Source organism: Pneumocystis jirovecii (assembly GCF_001477535.1).
Source record: "Pneumocystis jirovecii RU7 chromosome Unknown supercont1.2, whole genome shotgun sequence".
Lineage (NCBI taxonomy): Eukaryota > Fungi > Ascomycota > Pneumocystomycetes > Pneumocystales > Pneumocystaceae > Pneumocystis > Pneumocystis jirovecii.
Genome location: NW_017264776.1, coordinates 191,450 through 209,009, shown reverse-complemented (window position 1 = coordinate 209,009; position 17,560 = coordinate 191,450). Strand labels below are relative to the sequence as shown.

General features: G+C 29.0%; 9 protein-coding genes across 9 annotated transcripts; 7 read left to right on the top strand and 2 right to left on the bottom strand.

The window, feature by feature from the left end:
• Positions 1–296: 296 nt before the first annotated feature.
• T551_00418 (uncharacterized protein) lies at positions 297–1,177 on the top strand (the record flags this gene model as incomplete). Its single annotated transcript, XM_018372684.1, has 3 exons — positions 297–507; positions 558–935; positions 978–1,177. The coding sequence occupies 3 exons, from the start codon at positions 297–299 to the stop codon at positions 1,175–1,177; spliced, it is 789 nt and encodes a 262-aa protein (XP_018231020.1).
• A 158-nt stretch (positions 1,178–1,335) lies between these two features.
• Positions 1,336–3,957, top strand: T551_00417 (uncharacterized protein; the record flags this gene model as incomplete). The annotated part of the gene is made up of 3 exons (XM_018372683.1): positions 1,336–2,405; positions 2,448–2,547; positions 2,593–3,957. The coding sequence occupies 3 exons, from the start codon at positions 1,336–1,338 to the stop codon at positions 3,955–3,957; spliced, it is 2,535 nt and encodes an 844-aa protein (XP_018231019.1).
• Positions 3,958–4,061: 104 nt separating this feature from the next.
• On the top strand, positions 4,062–5,114 carry T551_00416 (uncharacterized protein; the record flags this gene model as incomplete). Its single annotated transcript, XM_018372682.1, has 7 exons — positions 4,062–4,127; positions 4,174–4,235; positions 4,284–4,430; positions 4,473–4,669; positions 4,711–4,831; positions 4,879–4,996; positions 5,049–5,114. The coding sequence occupies 7 exons, from the start codon at positions 4,062–4,064 to the stop codon at positions 5,112–5,114; spliced, it is 777 nt and encodes a 258-aa protein (XP_018231018.1).
• A 358-nt stretch (positions 5,115–5,472) lies between these two features.
• T551_00415 (uncharacterized protein) lies at positions 5,473–6,153 on the top strand (the record flags this gene model as incomplete). The annotated part of the gene is made up of 4 exons (XM_018372681.1): positions 5,473–5,650; positions 5,699–5,776; positions 5,826–6,055; positions 6,103–6,153. 4 exons carry the CDS (start codon positions 5,473–5,475, stop codon positions 6,151–6,153), a joined length of 537 nt encoding a protein of 178 aa, XP_018231017.1.
• A 511-nt stretch (positions 6,154–6,664) lies between these two features.
• On the top strand, positions 6,665–8,256 carry T551_00414 (uncharacterized protein; the record flags this gene model as incomplete). Its single annotated transcript, XM_018372680.1, has 3 exons — positions 6,665–6,877; positions 6,928–8,058; positions 8,107–8,256. The coding sequence occupies 3 exons, from the start codon at positions 6,665–6,667 to the stop codon at positions 8,254–8,256; spliced, it is 1,494 nt and encodes a 497-aa protein (XP_018231016.1).
• Positions 8,257–8,402: 146 nt separating this feature from the next.
• T551_00413 (ATP-dependent RNA helicase SUV3) lies at positions 8,403–10,534 on the bottom strand (the record flags this gene model as incomplete). Its single annotated transcript, XM_018372679.1, has 3 exons — positions 8,403–8,514; positions 8,559–9,209; positions 9,252–10,534. The coding sequence occupies 3 exons, from the start codon at positions 10,532–10,534 to the stop codon at positions 8,403–8,405; spliced, it is 2,046 nt and encodes a 681-aa protein (XP_018231015.1).
• A 297-nt stretch (positions 10,535–10,831) lies between these two features.
• On the top strand, positions 10,832–13,227 carry T551_00412 (uncharacterized protein; the record flags this gene model as incomplete). Its single annotated transcript, XM_018372678.1, has 9 exons — positions 10,832–10,859; positions 10,907–10,947; positions 10,993–11,080; positions 11,124–11,276; positions 11,322–11,521; positions 11,570–12,027; positions 12,071–12,230; positions 12,276–12,364; positions 12,408–13,227. The coding sequence occupies 9 exons, from the start codon at positions 10,832–10,834 to the stop codon at positions 13,225–13,227; spliced, it is 2,037 nt and encodes a 678-aa protein (XP_018231014.1).
• Positions 13,228–13,685: 458 nt separating this feature from the next.
• Positions 13,686–14,210, top strand: T551_00411 (mitochondrial 54S ribosomal protein YmL41; the record flags this gene model as incomplete). The annotated part of the gene is made up of 3 exons (XM_018372677.1): positions 13,686–13,803; positions 13,844–14,045; positions 14,090–14,210. 3 exons carry the CDS (start codon positions 13,686–13,688, stop codon positions 14,208–14,210), a joined length of 441 nt encoding a protein of 146 aa, XP_018231013.1.
• Positions 14,211–14,477: 267 nt separating this feature from the next.
• T551_00410 (uncharacterized protein) lies at positions 14,478–17,440 on the bottom strand (the record flags this gene model as incomplete). The annotated part of the gene is made up of 7 exons (XM_018372676.1): positions 14,478–14,754; positions 14,794–16,055; positions 16,098–16,279; positions 16,320–16,563; positions 16,608–16,760; positions 16,805–17,381; positions 17,430–17,440. 7 exons carry the CDS (start codon positions 17,438–17,440, stop codon positions 14,478–14,480), a joined length of 2,706 nt encoding a protein of 901 aa, XP_018231012.1.
• Between the last annotated feature and the right edge of the window lie 120 nt (positions 17,441–17,560).

Below are 17,560 nucleotides of genomic sequence, written 5' to 3'. Positions count from 1 at the left end.
GCCTGCACAGTCTGCTTTTGAAGGGTCCCGTGTATTTTTCTGCACAAAGCACCCGCAGCAAGCCGTCTGCAGGTGGCGCGTAACGGGCACCGCTGCTGCACATACAAAACACAAAAAACACCAGGAAACCGCACAGCCCCCACCAGACATCACACAGAACACTGGAAACACATCTTTTCTCCTCGTCTTTGCATCCTTCTCTCTCTCAAGACACATTACACGTGATTATCACGTGACAAACATGTAAAATCACGTGCGGACAAGCTAAAGTCTGGCGGCGCGGGGCGGTTGCAGCGATGACGACGACCGTGAACGAAGCAAGCGAGGCGAGCGAAGATTCAAAAGGAGCGTCTGGAGAAGGAACAGGGCTAATCAAGGGAGAAATAGCAGAAAAAGAAGGTTTCAAAGAGGGTTCAAAGTTAGAAGGATCATACTTGGGCTTAGAGCGTGTTGAAAGGGAAGAAATTGGAACATCAGGTGGCAAAATCAGTGGGACGGAAAAAGAGGGTAAAAAGACGAATAAAGGGGAATAAAGAGGTATTAATGGGTCTAAACAGAAAGGAATGGGCCATCAGGAGGATCTGGAGGGAGTATAATGGGGGGGAATTCTGTTTTTTCGTTTAAAAAGTCGAAACTTAAGTCGGCGTCAATTAACCGGGAATTTCTAAGTAAAGCGTCTCAGCCGGGCGGAGGAGGGGCAGGAACAGTGTCAGTAGGACTGAAGACAACGGGTGCAGTGGGGGGTTCAGGAAAACCGCGGCTGGCAACGAAGATATCAACGACAATATCGTCATATAACCTTGGTACGTTTTCAGAGGGATTATTCTCCAAATCACTGGATGGAAAGCCTGGGGGAGCATCGGGAGGGGTATTGGGGAGTGCATTGGGTGGAGGGGTAGGGAGTGGAGGAGCAGTATGGGGGAGAAACAAAAAACGTATGTGTGTCAATGTAGAAATAGGATATTGAGGGTTTGTAGCGGCAGTTCGAGAATATACGGACGAGGAATTGTCCTCAGTGCATGGGATTCGTCTAGTAAGACGATTATCAGCAGTGAGTGATGAGGATAAACCGGGAAAATGGGATGAAGTATGTGGTAATGATACAAAGGATGCTGCAGTGAGGTTGCTTGCAGTGGGGTTGTATGGAGATATACTTGGATGTCTCAAATGCATTTAAATATATCTAAGATGATTTTTCAACAAAGAAACATAAATAATAACAAAGTATAATAAAGTTGTAATAAAATGAAAAGAAATAGTGGTTGAGCAGTAACTGAGCAGCATTGTATTTTAAAAAAAAAATTTAAAACAAAAATGGATATTAACCTGTGATAGATGGATGACGATGGAACAGATTGGAGTGATACAATTGAATTTGCTGACGGTACTAAATTTGCACTTCCACATGATGATCATACAGCAACGGGTGCAGTAGATGTGGTAGAACCTTCGTGGACGCCAGCATGGGACCAGATTCGAGTAGAAGGGGTAGTAAGAGGATCAGACGAAGTAAATGATACAGTAGGAGGGGGCGGAGAGAAGAATATGATAGAAGGAATAGGTTCTAGTGGGGCATCAGGAGAGACACCTAGTTTTGGAGTGGTTTCTAAGGAAAAACGGTTCGAAGATGAGTATTATGATAGATCATGGAATTCTCAGCGATTAGGAGTGCCACAAATATACAATGTGAATACAGGGAAATTTGACGTGGTAGACGAAGCGGCGAAAAATATTAGGAGAGGAAGTCGACGAACTAATTCGGAAACTAAACCAAAGACATGTCATCCCGTATCATTATTATCTCGTCATAGTCCACTCAATTATATGAAAAAAGATGGAGTCCCTGAAATTCACGAGCAAAAATCAGCTAAACCGGATAATATATTGGATAATGACATAAAAAAGAAACCCTTAGGACTTCCAAAAATAATATTGAAAACAGAATCAAAAGCAGAAGCAAAAACAGAATTGTCTGGTACACATTCTTCAGCGCAGCCTTTGATTTCAGTTGAAGAAACGATGAACACGGTAAAACCAACGCTTTATCAACCTGCGCAAATAATGAATCCTATAATTGATGATATTGAGACATTCCAAAGAGCTGTTATGATTGAAGCAAAAGAGAAAGCACAGCTTCGACGTGAAGAGGAAGAGATAGAACGTAAAATGCAGCAAGAACGTGCAAAGAAAAAGGCCGAGGAATTAGCAAAGCTTGCACAGAAATCAAAACCTGCTGAAATAGAGTTTTCTACAGAAGAAAAGAAAGATACAACTATCACTAAAAATTCAAATGTTCACTCTACCCATTCATCTAATATTTTAACAGATACTTCTTTAGTATCGTCTCAACAAGTATCATCTGTTTCAACCCATGAGTTGAAAATATCTAGCAAGCCAATTGATGGGTATGTTTTTCTTTTTTTCTCTTATTCTTAACACTGTGTAAGGAAAAAGGATAAGCATAATTTATTTCATTTGTCTGCAAAGATATTTCCAACGCATTCTCAAACTTTTAAAAATTCGGTTAAGTTAACTAAATTAGACGCGGTATATTTTCATATGATTGATTAAAGAAATTTTTAATATAATTAGAATGTACCACTTGTTTCATCCGAAAGTGATTCTCAAGTACATAACGATTTAAAATTAACATTAAAGAAAAATCTTCCAATTATTTTTCCAGAACAACATCCATCTAATGAAAAAGAGGGAAAAATAGCTGAAGCCCATAAACATCATACACATATAGATACAAAACAAAAGCATCCAAAGATATCATATACGAATAATCACCCTAGTTTTAATGATAGTTGGAGAAAAGAACGCATTACTCTAAACGAAAAAGAATTACATAAAACATGGGTATCATTAAACAACGTGGAATTGCGGGAATCTTTAAATCCTCCTAGTATACCTCTTTTTTCTTTGGAAAAAAAGAAATTAACGGTATTAACAGCAAACAAGAATTCCAACAAATCTAGTCCATCTCATTCACGAACATCATCACGTTTTTTCCCTGTTACAACTCAAACAGAAATAACTACACAATCTATTGAAATTACTAAATTAGAAAAAAGCAAAAACACATTACCATCTGAACATCGTGAAAAAAATGATATTTCTTTATTATCAAAAACATCTTTCAATACACCGACTCATTCTATTCAAACTAGTCATTCGGATATAAAACCTTCAATTGTTATTTTACCACCTAGTTCTCATGTTTCACAAACAGTATCAACACATTCTTCAGGACGTTTATTGAATGTCAAAACAGTACCTACAGCATCAACAGCACCTGCTTCTGTACCATCTATATCTGCAGCACCTACATCATCTACATCAGCAGTTTCTACTGCATCTACAGCATTGTTGATGACTCAACCTGGATCAAATATTTCTCAGCCCTCACGACATAATATTCGTCCGTCAACACGATCTTTCGATGACGTAATGGAACAACTTGCTAGAGCAGGAAATTTTGCACAAAATAATGAAAAATTTGCTTCATATTTATCCATTTCTAAATCACAGCGAAATCATGTAGAGAATGACGTTCTTTCAGTAACTACTATTTCACCTTTTGAACTCGAAAAATATCCGAAAAACACTACTAATGTTTCATTGCATTCTTTAAATAACTCTAATGAACTCTTTATGACTGTACAGCCTTTTATTAACGAAAACGATACAAAACCTTTTGTTAATATTCCTCATGCATCTCCCTATGTATTTGCAACACGTCAATACCCTATGGAACAACCAAAATATTTCGAAACACCACATGAACATACTATAGATTATGCTTTATATGATGACCAAGAAGTCGATACTCTTCGCCTTTATTTACCTGAAACAACTCCAAAACATATTAAAATTAAATCATCTAACACATTTTTACACAAAAAATCATCAAAAAACATACAATTACCTGTCTATAATACTTTGTCATCTTAAGTGTATTTAAAAACACTTTGATAATTTTTTAAACGTTTATTAAATAATCATATTTAATTCTACTCTATTTTTTTACTCTATCGTTCTTTATCCATCGATGACCAATGTATTCTCTAAGTTCTGATAACAACGTATATGTGCCTTCATGTAATTGGAGAAGACTTCAGAAAGTAAATATATTGTTATTTTTTCATATACTTAATGATTTAACTATAGTCTTTACATATTTTAGGAGAAATCAGAAAAAAAACAAAAAAACGAATAATTAAAACAGATTTGTACGTTTTTCATGAATAATTTGATATAAAACTTTAATTAAAAGACAGAAATAAATTTAATAGTATTCCTAGAAATAACAATGAGATAAAATGTCCTTTTTCTATATCAAAACAAGTTTTTTGCAAACAAATAAATGAATCAAAAAAAAACACTGAATTGTCAAAAAAAGATTCTAATTATCAACAAAAAACACGGTTTATTGAAAAAAAAACATGTTTTTATATTAATATAAATAGAAAGGGAAAATATATTGCATTGGATTGTGAAATGGTTCAAGTAGGACCATCTAATAAAAAAGATCGTGTTTTGGCAAGAATTAGTATTGTCAATTACTATGGAAACGTTATTTTTGATACATTTGTAAAGCCAAAGGAGCGTGTTATAGATTATAAGACACATATCAATGGAATTACCCAAGCTGATCTAAAAAATGGTAAAAAAAAGTTTTTAATTCATTTTTAACGCAAAACACAGCACCTAGTTTTGAAGAAGTTCAATCAAAGGTTGCTGATTTGCTGAAAAATAGAATATTGGTAGGTCATTCTTTAAAAAATGATCTTGATGTTCTTTTATTGTCACATCCAAAAAAAGATATGTAAATGAACCTTTTTTTAAGCTCTAAGTGTTCATGACATAATATAGACGAGATACAAGTAAATTTAAAACTTTCAAAGCATATTCTAAAGGAAAATCACCTGCATTGAAAAAACTGGCTAAAGAAATTTTGAATATGACCATCCAAAATGATGTACATTCTTCGGTTATTACTTTCTCTCTTCCTTTTTCTCAACTAATTTATAATTGCTGTGTAGATTGAAGATGCAAGAGCTGCAATGTTATTATATAGACGTTACAAACATGAAATGGATCATGCTTAACTCCGTTGTACAGAGAAAATTTTATAATCCTTCTTAATTCGAAAAGAAAAAACCTAGGGAATATCAAATTTAATTTATTTTTTATAAAGCATTTTTTTATTTATGGTTTAACTAAGTCAAGCTTTTATAAAATAAATATTAAATACAAATAATTCTTTTTTTGAATAATTTTTTTGAATAGTTCAATACATTTTTAAAATGAAAAAACATTATTTTTATATAACACTTATTACAAACTCTCCAAAAATTAAATAGAAATTAATAATTTTTTTTAAACTTTATTTAGTTTCTTTTTATCACTAATTATCTTATATATTTAAACAATATCGTTACTTTCAAGAATATCATATTTTAAAATATGAACCATCAAAATAAATTTAGAATTATTTTAGAGAAAAATAGTTCAAATACTTCAAATGAAGATTCTGAATCTTGCAAAGAAATTCCTGATTGTAAGGCACATCTTTTACCTTGTCATATTCATTGGGACGGACCGGCAAACGTTTCAAAGTATTTTAATGTAAGATCAACGTCAGGTTTTCAATGAATATACATGAAAATGATTATATCTAACAATTAAATAGATGGATCAACCTTCTATGCAACATTTCGTGGACGTGGATTGGAAGGTCTCTCAATTGTCTTACCGTCAAACTATGAAGGTATAATTTTTAGAAAACTTTAGTTTTAAGAAATAAATGAACACTTTAGGTGTTATATATGATGTAGATAATGATGATTCTCAGGTGCCAACACAAATTTCTAGCAATAATATTGAAGATGAAATAACAAATTTAAATGAAACGACAGAACCAACGAAAAAATGGCATCAAATAGATACATTTTCTAGCTTTATTTTATGGGATCATCAGGGTTACTGTGATGAAACATCTGCAGGCCCTAGAAGAACATTAAAAGAATGGATTGATTTATCAAACATTGTAATTTTTACTTTTAAAATCAAAATTTACCTAATCTCTTTTTTTAGCTTCATTCAAGCACAGAAGATGCAGATGATATCCTGGAGAATACATCTTGATATTAAAAAGCGCTTAAATATTTTCTTTTTATTGATAATAGTATGGAAATAGTATTTTTTGGTTCTTTATAATACTCAAACATTATTTACAAACTTTTTTCCTGATAATTGATTGACAATTCATTAACATTTATATGAAACTTCTTCAAATATACAAAAATATCTAAAAGGAAAGAAAAATCAACTACTTAATATACTTCATCTTAATGCTTTTATTTATGGTATGTATATTTTCGATTATCTTATTTTCAAGCAAGTGATCTATTGTGCACTTATATATTGAAAGGGTAAAGATCAATTAGTGGGCCTTTTACTAGTCAAGTAAAGTCATAATCATTTCATTTTATACATTTTTTTCATTTTTTTTCTTTATGTGTCTTGTTTTCTAAAAAAACGTCAATTTTTTTACAAAAAAGAAATCTAATGAATTCACTCATTAAACAGTCTATAATCCGAAATATTTGATATTTCCTAACTACAAAAGATAATATTCCAGTTTTTTCAAGAAAAAATGGTGAAAGAACCTCCAGATAATCGACCAGATATCTTGTCTGGAATATCAACAGATAATTTGCTTCCAGAGTCATTCAAATCGCATAAAATCTGTGTAGGATGTAAGGCATATGTTATTAAGGATAAAACATATCAAAAAGCGGAAATTTTATCGCTTCAAACACGTAAAAATCAACAATATTTTTATGTCCATTATCAGGGCTTTAATAAAGTATAATTAAAGTATTTATAAGAATTTTTACACATTTAACATTTTTTTAGCGTTTAGATGAATGGGTGCCTCTTTCTCGTATTGATTTTTCTAAAGAAATAGAGTTTCCACGGGTAGATAAGTCTAAAAAGATTATCAAACCAAATATACAAAAAACAGAAGTTATAGAAGCAAAAGTAGAAAACAAAACAAGTAAAAGATCTCGTAGTGCATATGAAGAATCATTGTCAGATGACATAGTAGTAAATTCAAAAACAACTAAAGAAAAAGAAAATAAAACACCTATGTTAAAGTCAGAAAATGGTGATCAAGATGTTCAACATACCCAGGAAGATGAAGACGATATTGTATTCGATATTGATGTAGCTGGTAAAACAAATGGCGTTAATACTGGCGTAGAAAAATACTCTAAAACAACAGAAATTGAAAAATTAAGAACATCAGGCTCTATGACGCAAAATGTTCATGAGATTTCACGTGTTAAAAACCTTACAATGATACAGATAGGTAGATATGAAGTTGAACCATGGTATTTTAGTCCATATCCTATTGGATTAACAGAACTTGATTTAATTTATATTTGTGAATTCTGTTTTTCATATTTTGGATCTAAAAAACAATATGAAAGACATAGAACAAAATGCACTCTGCAGCATCCTCCAGGAAATGAGATTTATCGTGATGAGCATATTTCTTTTTTTGAAATAGATGGACGAAAACAACATACATGGTGTAGAAATCTTTGCTTATTGTCGAAATGTTTTTTAGACCATAAAACACTCTATTATGATGTAGATCCTTTTTTATTTTATTGCATGACTACGCGTGATGACTATGGATGTCATTTAATTGGTTATTTTTCAAAGGAAAAGGATTCGTCTGAAAATTATAATGTTGCATGTATTTTAACTCTACCACAATATCAACGATTAGGTTATGGAAGATTGCTTATAGAATTTTCATATGAGCTTTCTAAAAGGGAAGGAAAACTAGGATCACCAGAAAAACCCTTATCAGACCTTGGTTTACTCAGTTATAGAGCATTTTGGGCAGATGTTGTAATTGATCTTTTAATGAATACAAGAGTTGAAGTTACTATTGATGAAATTGCTAATAAAACATCTATGACATCCCAGGACGTCTTACATACGATTCAAAATCTCAATATTCTTAAATATTATGTATTTATTAATAAATTAACATAGATTTTCCTATTAACGTATTTTTAGAAAGGGCAACATATTATATGTATATCCGAAGTTATTGAACAACAATATGAAAAACACAAAATAAAACAAAAGAGAAAAATCAATCCAGATGGTCTTTCTCATTGGAAACCCCCAGTTTTTAATTCTACACAGTTAAGATTTGGTTATTAAAAAAATATTAGAACATTATTATCGACAAAAAACAGCATATAAAGTATTCTATTATATATGAATAGATACAGATATAATAGAATTATAATTGTTTATAAATAAATTTCTAATTATATTTGATTTTTTTATATTCCAAAAAAATATTTCTATCCATGAACGTAATTAATTTTACTTAAGTTTTTATTAATATAATGTTCACATTCCTTTTTGATGTCCTGACATTCTGGTCCTGAAAGTAAAATAGATGGAAATCTAGTCCTTAAGATATATTAATCACTATTTAAAATAATATATATTCTTACGATAACCATAGAAAAAGTAAAAGTGTTTTATGTAATGTCTCTAAACGCTCTAGTTGCTTTAATTCTAAATCAAATTCAAAATCCAAACATTCTAAATCAACTTCAGGTATTTCAAGAATATTTTTTGGCTTTCCTAAACCAATTATTGTAGCAAACGCCAAAAATGCACTTTTTACACCAGAATCTTTAAGATTAACTGGTGCAGCTGATAAAATTAATCTTTCAGATACAGTTAAATTATTTATTTGTTCTAATAATTCGAGTATATTTTGTTGTTGTGTTGTATCAGATATAATATAAAAGCCAGTTGTCTTCGATAACTGCTTAAGTCTTTTAATAATCAACGACAAAGATGTTCCAGGTTGAAAAAAAGAAGCAAAAGATTCTTGAATATGCAATGGAGGAAAAAGACTAGCTTTTTTTAACATTTGAATAGGTTGTGAAAGTGCAATATGTAATGATTTTATATCTTTTTGTTGTAAAGACGTAACGTAACCTTTTGCAGCTGAAGATTCAGAGGCATTTTGTGTTGGAATAAATTTATATCGTCCAGCACGACCTGCAATTTGTTTTATTTGAGATACAGGAATCGGTAAATGTTTAATGCCATTCCATTTTTTTAACCTTTCAAAAATTATTCTACGAATATTTCTACAACCATTAAGCAAAGAATCAAAAATTCAATACAATTACAAATTTAAACCCATACCAATAGCATCAGATGCAACTAAGACATGATAATCATTATTGGGATCATTAAAAAGACGAGCTTGCTCATTCCTTGTTTCAGGAGGAAGCCCACCATATGCAACTGCACAACGTTGACCTGTTTTTTCTTCTATTTTTTTCTTAAGTGAAAATATATCCCTCCTAGAAAATGTAACAATACAATCTCCTGACTCAACTTTAGTTAAATCACCATAAAGACTTTGCTTTAAAGGTTCTAAAGGATTTAAACGTTTATAGTGATATATCTTAACCTTTTCTCCCATACTTTTTGCAATTTTTAAAATAAGTTCAACTGAACTTTCTTCTCCACAAAGATGTATCTCAGATGCCTGTACACCAAGAAGAACCTGAGTCCACGCCCATCCTCGATGAGGATCTGCAATCATTTGAACTTCATCTATTACAATTATATCCATTAACTTATCAAGATTGACCATTTCCACTGTAGAAATATGAAGAGCAGCATTTTTATCTATAATTTTTTGTTCTTCGCCTGTAATTAAATTACAAACGATACCTTTTTTCATCATCTTATCAAATATTTCATGAGCAAGAAGTCTTAAAGGCCCTGCAAACCATCCAGAACGTGCTTTTTCTAACTTTTTTAACGCTTGATAAGTTTTTCCACTATTCGTAGGACCAATATGTAAATACCAGCTACGTTCTATAGCCCTTGCATTAGGAAACCATTCAGATGGATATCTCATATCCGATATAGATTTCTGACGGTTGATTTCAGGTACACTTAGTTTTTTAACCATTAAAAATGTTAAAAAACTTTTTTTTAATGCTTTATCAAGTCCATGCACGCTTTCTAGTGAATAAGCTGACCTTAAATCACGAATATTAGGATAACCATCCATATTTTCAAATTTCCTTGGATCTACCAAAAGTTTCATTAAGATTTTGCGGAAAAGATGCGGTAATTCCTGTACTTCTTTCTGCATAGAGTATTTTGTCTCAATCAAATTTTCAAAAAGACGAATATGCTTAAAATACTCAATTCTTAACCGTACCAGTTTCTTAAAACTTCCATATGGGTCTATTTTCCTTGTCTTTTGCACAGTTTTCCTTCTACTTTTCAAAAATCTAGATGTTTTACTTATATATGCACTTTTTTTGCACGAATATAAAGAAAAGAAGGTACATATCTGCTTTTCATTTGGAAAAAAACACTTTAAATGTGATCTTAGTATCCTTAATTCAGAGAAAAAATGCTGTGTAGAAAATAAACACATATAACTCATCAATCCTTAATAATCAGTCATTCAAAAACATATTTAGATATTTCTGCAGTAATATAAGAAAGATATATTCTTTTTTATCATTATATAAATATAAATAAAACTATTAAATCGATTTAATTATTCTATATAAGATTTAAAGGTGATACGGTGATCTTTCGATCTCAAATTAACCCGTATTCATCTTTTGAATAATAAAAAAAGATTAACATATTGTTTGTTAAGATTATATTAGTTAAGATAAGCTGAAGAATAAAGGATATTTTGATCATTTTACAAGAAAAATAAGCATAAAAATTCATGTCATTAATTGAAATTCTTCGAAAACGTAAGTTGAGTTTTTTTCAAAGAAAGAGATAAAAATACTTTTTTAAGGATTTATATCGTCTATAAGGAGCATCCAGTCGAATATAAAGGTGATTTTTGTAGGGAAAAATATGTTTTTAGTCTAAAAAATATAGTGGAGAATTGTAATTGTAGATAATGAAAGTTCCATGATTATCAACAATGTTATGAGCCTTAATGATTTTCTTGAAGAGGATATTACATGTATAAATTTAAGTATAATTTTTTCATTATTAATGCATGAAAGCTGTTGAATTTATTGAGCAAAAACGAGAGCCAAATCCTGCACTTGAAGCAATTTACTTTATTACGCCAAAAATGGACACAATTAGGTGTATTTTACATGATGTTTTAAATAAAGAGAAAATGTATAGTGCAGTGCATTTATTTTTTACGTCTGGTTTGAGTTTTTATTCATTGATAATTATTTATTTATTCTTGAAAGGATTAAGTAGCAAATTAGCAAAAAAACTATCTGAATCTTCACATGTTACACCTATAAAGACAATAACTGAACTATATGTTGATTTTTATCCTCTCGAATCAAAAGTTATTTCATTCTCTAATTCTTTTTCTTTTCTTACACTTTACAATCTTTCTTGTGCAGATCTTATTCAGTCTGAAATTAATAATATAGCAAAAAAGGTATTTATGATGTTTGTGTTTTATGTGCATTATTTTAATTCTATCAAGCTCACATCTGTTTGTATAACTCTTGGAGAATATCCTATAATTCGATATTATTCACATCCTTCATCTAGCTCATCTAATCCTGATTTATGTTCAAAAATTGCAAATTCATTCCAAGATAATCTCGATAGTTATAAAAGATTAAATAGTAAATTTCCTCCGGAATCTTCTCGTCCAAGAAGTGTTCTTTTTATAGTTGATAGAACTCTTGATGTTTGTGCTCCTATTGTTCATGAATTTACATACCAAGCAATGGCTAATGATCTTCTTCCTATAAAAAATGGAAAGAGTTATAAATATAAAATAGATAATCCTGAAAAAACAGAAACTAAGGATGTTGTTCTTGAAGAATCTGATTCTATATGGGCAGAAATGAGGCATTTACATATACGTGATGTAATAGATAAGCTTATGGAAGAGTTTAACAAATTTTACATAGAAAATTCTAATTTTACTGATCAGTAATATAGCCTAAATAACTTAATTCAAACTCATGGTTTATAGAAAAAAGGCAACAACTGTGAATGATATGAAAAATATGTTATATAATCTTTCTGATTTCAAAGAAAAAAAAGGAAAATATTCACTGCATATATCTATGGCGCATGAATGTATGAAAGTATTTGAGAATCATAAACTTTCCACAGTTGGAATAATTGAACAAGTATTATTAATTTTTTTTACTATAAAAATATTTTAATCTAGATAGGACTGTGCAACTGGGTTAACATCAACAGGAAAAGTACCTAAGACTATATTGGAAGAAATGGTTCCTCTTTTAGATGATTCTTCTTTTTCGTAAATAAATTCTTATTAATAGTTATTTTTTTAATTTTTTTAGGAAAATAAATAAAATTCGCTTAATAATATTATATATAATATACAATAATGGTCTTTTTGAAGGGGATTTAGTTAAACTTTCGAGACATTCTAATTTGTCCCCAAAAGACATTACAGTTTTAAGGAATTTAGATTGTTTAGGAGTTCGTGTAATAAAACAACTAAATGACTCCAGATCTCGCAAAAAGCCTATATTAGAAGCAAAAAATACTAATGATTCATATGAGCTTTCTCGATTTGTTCCATTATGTAAAATACTTATTGAGGAGTATATTAATGAAAATTTAAGCTATACATTATTTCCTTCTACTAAGGATATTCCTGTAAAATCAAAAAATACAAATCCTGTCCATGGTTCCTTACGGACAGGAAAACCGACATGGGCTAAAAAAGATACTTCTATTAGTGAAACAGCTCAAAGAATATTTCTTTTTATAGTAGGAGGTGCAACATATAGTGAAAGCCGTATTTGTTACGAAATATCTAAAACTCATGGGAGAGATGTTATTCTTATTACTACTAATATGTTAACAACAAAAAAGTGGCTTCAAAATTTATCAATGTTGAAACTCCCAAGGGAGTTGTTATGTCTTCCTATCGATCAACCTCCATTAAAAATACCTTTACTACAAACTCATTCTAAGCCGGAAAAAAATTCTAAAGGAGCACTTAAAACCACAGTTAATCATTCAAATTATATTAATAATGATGATTCTGATGACTTTATATCTAAAAAATTATCAGATTACAATATTAATGAAACCTTAAAAAATTCTCAAAAAGAAAAAAGAGATAAAAAGAAATTATTCGGAGTTTTTTAAGAAAATATAGGTTATTTTATCTTTTATGCATTTAGCTATATACAAACTGTATTTTGATTTATTTTTTTCTGATTTTTTTAAAAATTTTAACAGTATATTTTATCATTTATTTAATTAGTGTTTTATTTTCAGATTTTAATGTGTTTTGTCTATTTTTAATCTATTATAGCAGTTTATATTTATTTATATAAAATACAAAATATTTCTTCAAATAATAAATCTTAATAATTGCTTTTATCAAAAAATATAACTTATACATATTTAAAGATTTTCAATAAAGATATTAATTGTAAAGATAACTTTAAATGTCTCTTAAACATTATTGTATTATATTTTTTTATACTTATAAAAACCCAAAATGTTATTAAATCGATTTATAAAAAAAGTTTATTCTAAAAATTACTTTTAAATAATACAATACACAATTTTTTTTTAAAGAAAACACTTCTTTCTGAGAAATGGAAGCACCTTTTAGATTAGGAAAAAAACTTATTTATTTACCAAATATTGTATTTACTTTATTACGAAATCATCGTCTTTTACCGACACAAGCTGTCTTTAAAGTCCCAATAACAGGTTTTTTATTTACTTATTAACCCAATATTGAACATTTTAGTTAATAAATTTGATGTCAGAGACTATCTTTTTCATTTGTATCAGGTTCAAGTTACCCGTGTAAGATCAATGGTATATTATCGCAAAAGAATCCGTAGTAAAGATTATTTAAGGACAATTAAAAGAACACCTGCTTTTAAGAAGGTGATTGTTGACATGAAAGAACCATTTATTTATCCAGATCCTCCAGAAAATCTTGAACCGTAAATAATATTGATTATTTTTTCAAAAAATTTATTTTTTATAGATGGAATAAGGAATACACAGATCAGCTTCAATTATGGAGGCAATCGAAGTTATTTAAGAGACGGCGTACTCGATTGGAAACATGGAAGCACTTAAAAGAAGAAAATGCATCTATGAAATAATGTATTATTTTTAATATTTATTAAATCATGAATAAAAGTATAAAAAATATAAAAAGTAGACATCAATATTTCAGTATATCACAATATTCAATAATGTTGTTTCTATTTATTTAGAAATTTATTTTATTAAAAGAGTAAAATGCATATCAATGATTATTCAAGGTTATATTTTAGGGAATCAAGTTTAAAAAATTAAATATTTAGTTACACAGATATTCCTAGCAATTCTTTAAACGTATTTCTCAAATATTCTATAAAATTAGAAGGTTATAAATCTGAACTAGTATTCTTAGATTCATAATGGGCAACTTTTTGTTGTAAAGTTTCGATTTGAGCGTTCAAATATATAATTTCTGATTGAGCAGTCCTATAGTCTGATAATAATTTTTCATGAGCATTTTCAAGGAAATTAAATTCTTTTACTAGCGCTTCATTGTTTAGTTTCAATGAATTCTCATGAGAAGTATTTAAATGTATATCTTCTGTATCGGTTACATGGTCAAAAGGAATATCCATAGATTTAATTAATAAAATATTATATTGACTAAGCTTATTTAGAAATGCTATTTTAAATAAATAATACCTTTTTATTGTATCAAGTTCATGTTCTTTTTGATGAAGTTTTCCATTTAATATAAAAATCGTTTTATTTGCCTCCTCTAGCAAATTTTCTTTTTCTTTAAATTGTTTTTCAAGTTGGTTATTCTTTTGTTCATCATTATCGCCATCTGTAATTGATTCCATTTTTCTATTTTTTAATTGTTCAGTTTTTAATTCTTTAAGCTCTTGATTTAATTTAAATTTTTCAGAGTTGCTATTTTGTAATTCTGTAGAAAGATGTGATATATTTTTTTGTGATTCTTCTAATTTTTTTCTTATAATATTATAATTATCTTTAAGATCTTTATACTCTTCACGCAAAGATTTTAATTTAGTATTTAACTCAGTTTCTCGCTTTATCCTTTGATTTTGTCTTGTTATTGCTTCAGATCTAAGTTTCTCAAGAATTGATTGGAGATTGGCAAGTCTTGATTTTAATGTTCGTGTTGTATTATATAAATTTTGGCGTTCTGCCTCTACTGAAGAATCCAATATATGTTCCCTTTTAAGGCGCCCTAAGTGATGCAAATGCTGAAGTTTCAAATGTTTTTCAAAATTAAGTTCATTTTGTAAAAGAATAATTTCTCTTTTTAATAATGCAATAGTGGCTTCACATTCTTTATTTCTATAAAAAAGTGATAAAAATGCAGGATCTTTAGATTTTTCTGTTTCTGATTTTAAGATTAATGACTCTTTTGACTTTATAAGAGAATTAAAATTCAACATTGTATTTGTTTGATCAGTTTTTAAAATATGTAGAGCTGAATATATACCAAAATCAGAGTTTAATTGTTCATGAATTCTTGTTATATCTTCTACTTTGATAGGAACTGTATATTGATTTAAATTTGAATGATGATGAGAGGGCTGATTTTTTTCTGAATATGGAAAAAATGCATCTTTTGTTAAATAATTTTGATTTAAATCAAGTATAGAAAAAGAATTCAATTGTTTCGTATCAAGTTCAGTTGGTTTAAAATAATTTGTGTAAATGTTATTTTCTATATCATCTAAAGGAGATAAATCGTTATTATAAACATTTTCAAAAGAAATATCCCGTTTTTGTTTGCATTGTACACCAATATCTCTCGAACATAATTGTGGAGCATTGAATATATCAAGACTAACGCATTTAGCGACAATATCTGCTATTTCTAACTTCATCCAACGTGTTTGATCAATTATTTCAGTTTCGAATGTAAATAATAATAAATTTGGATGAATAATGTGTCTTTTAATAAGAGGCTATAAAAATTAATAATATTTTTTAAAATTGAATTTATGAACCTCGCTTCTAGATTTTATTATATCATCATCAAAATACATATAATATTTATCATTGTTTTCTTGAAGATACGTTTGTGCACTATGAAGAAATCTTAAAAAATTTAATGGATATAAACCATAAATGAAAGTAAAAAATTGAGTACAATTGGGTGGTATACTAGGCGCAATGTCAAATAATGAATCTAATATTTAAGAAAAATGAAATAAAAGAAAGACAAGTACCTAGTTTTTCCCATTCATTGTTTGATTGAGTAAAAATCTTTAATGTTTTTTTGTCTTGATTTTTAATTTCATTGTCTAAAAAATCGTAGTGCTTTTGAGGTGCTCCAAAACGGTCCCAACAAAGAACTCTTACATAAATCTTAAATATCCTAGGTAAATATTTTCCAAGCAAGTTACATATATGTGGCATAAACATAATTAATACAGTAAGCGAGAGAGATATAACAGTTGTTGAACTATCATTCTAAACATTTTTAAAGAAATAATAATACAATATTAAATAAATACCTCAAGACAACATAATAAATTTTCAAACAATGATGTTTCAAAAATAGTATATAAATGTGGTCCTTGAAGTCTCACAAATGTACAAAGAAGACTTAATATTTGAAGCCTATATTTTTTTTGAACAAAATACAAATCAATATCGTTAAAAAATGCCTTTGAAATGTAAAACATATATATTAAAAATTATTAACACTTACTTTTGTTCTCTGTTTTGCATAACCTATTAATATTGATTCCACATTGAAGGAGATATAGTGTCTTTTATCCTCTTCTATTAAAGAATTCTTTAAAATACGAGAAAAAACTTCTCTTGAATTGTCTAAATAGAACTCAAATAGACACTTTTTTATAATTTCTGAAGATTCTTCCTTTTCTTTACGAAGACGCTCTTTAACATCATCATCCACAATCATCATAGCTAGAAGAATGCTTTCTGCATTTGAGAGAATGCTTTTTTTTTGATGTGTAGAATTAAATACTAATTTTACAATAATATCCCACCATTTTACTGCATATTCTTTCCCTATAAGCAAGAATTGGAATTTTTGTAAACAATTAAGAAAAAGACTTTGAAAATGTACATTCTTATTCTCTACTCTCGTATAATAAATCTCAAAAAGATGTTTTTGCAGTTTCTGAATTTCTATAAGATCAGGAACATCATGTTTTTTTAAATATTGTGATATTTTATCATTAACGTCAAAAGGTAATGTTTGTGGTATTTCTGATGAAGAAAAAAGACTATGAAGGGCTTTTGTCAAACGTGTTATAGATCTTTAGTAAATTAGCTTTTGATCAATTGCATTTAAAATTAAAGCTTACTGGTTAGACATGATAAATATTTCATCTCTAAATAATCAGATTGAGTAGAAAAACCTAGTTTTTTAAAAAACTTTTATAAAATTTGTCTTTATTAATTTTTCTCCATATATTTTCAAAGGGCTACAGGTCTT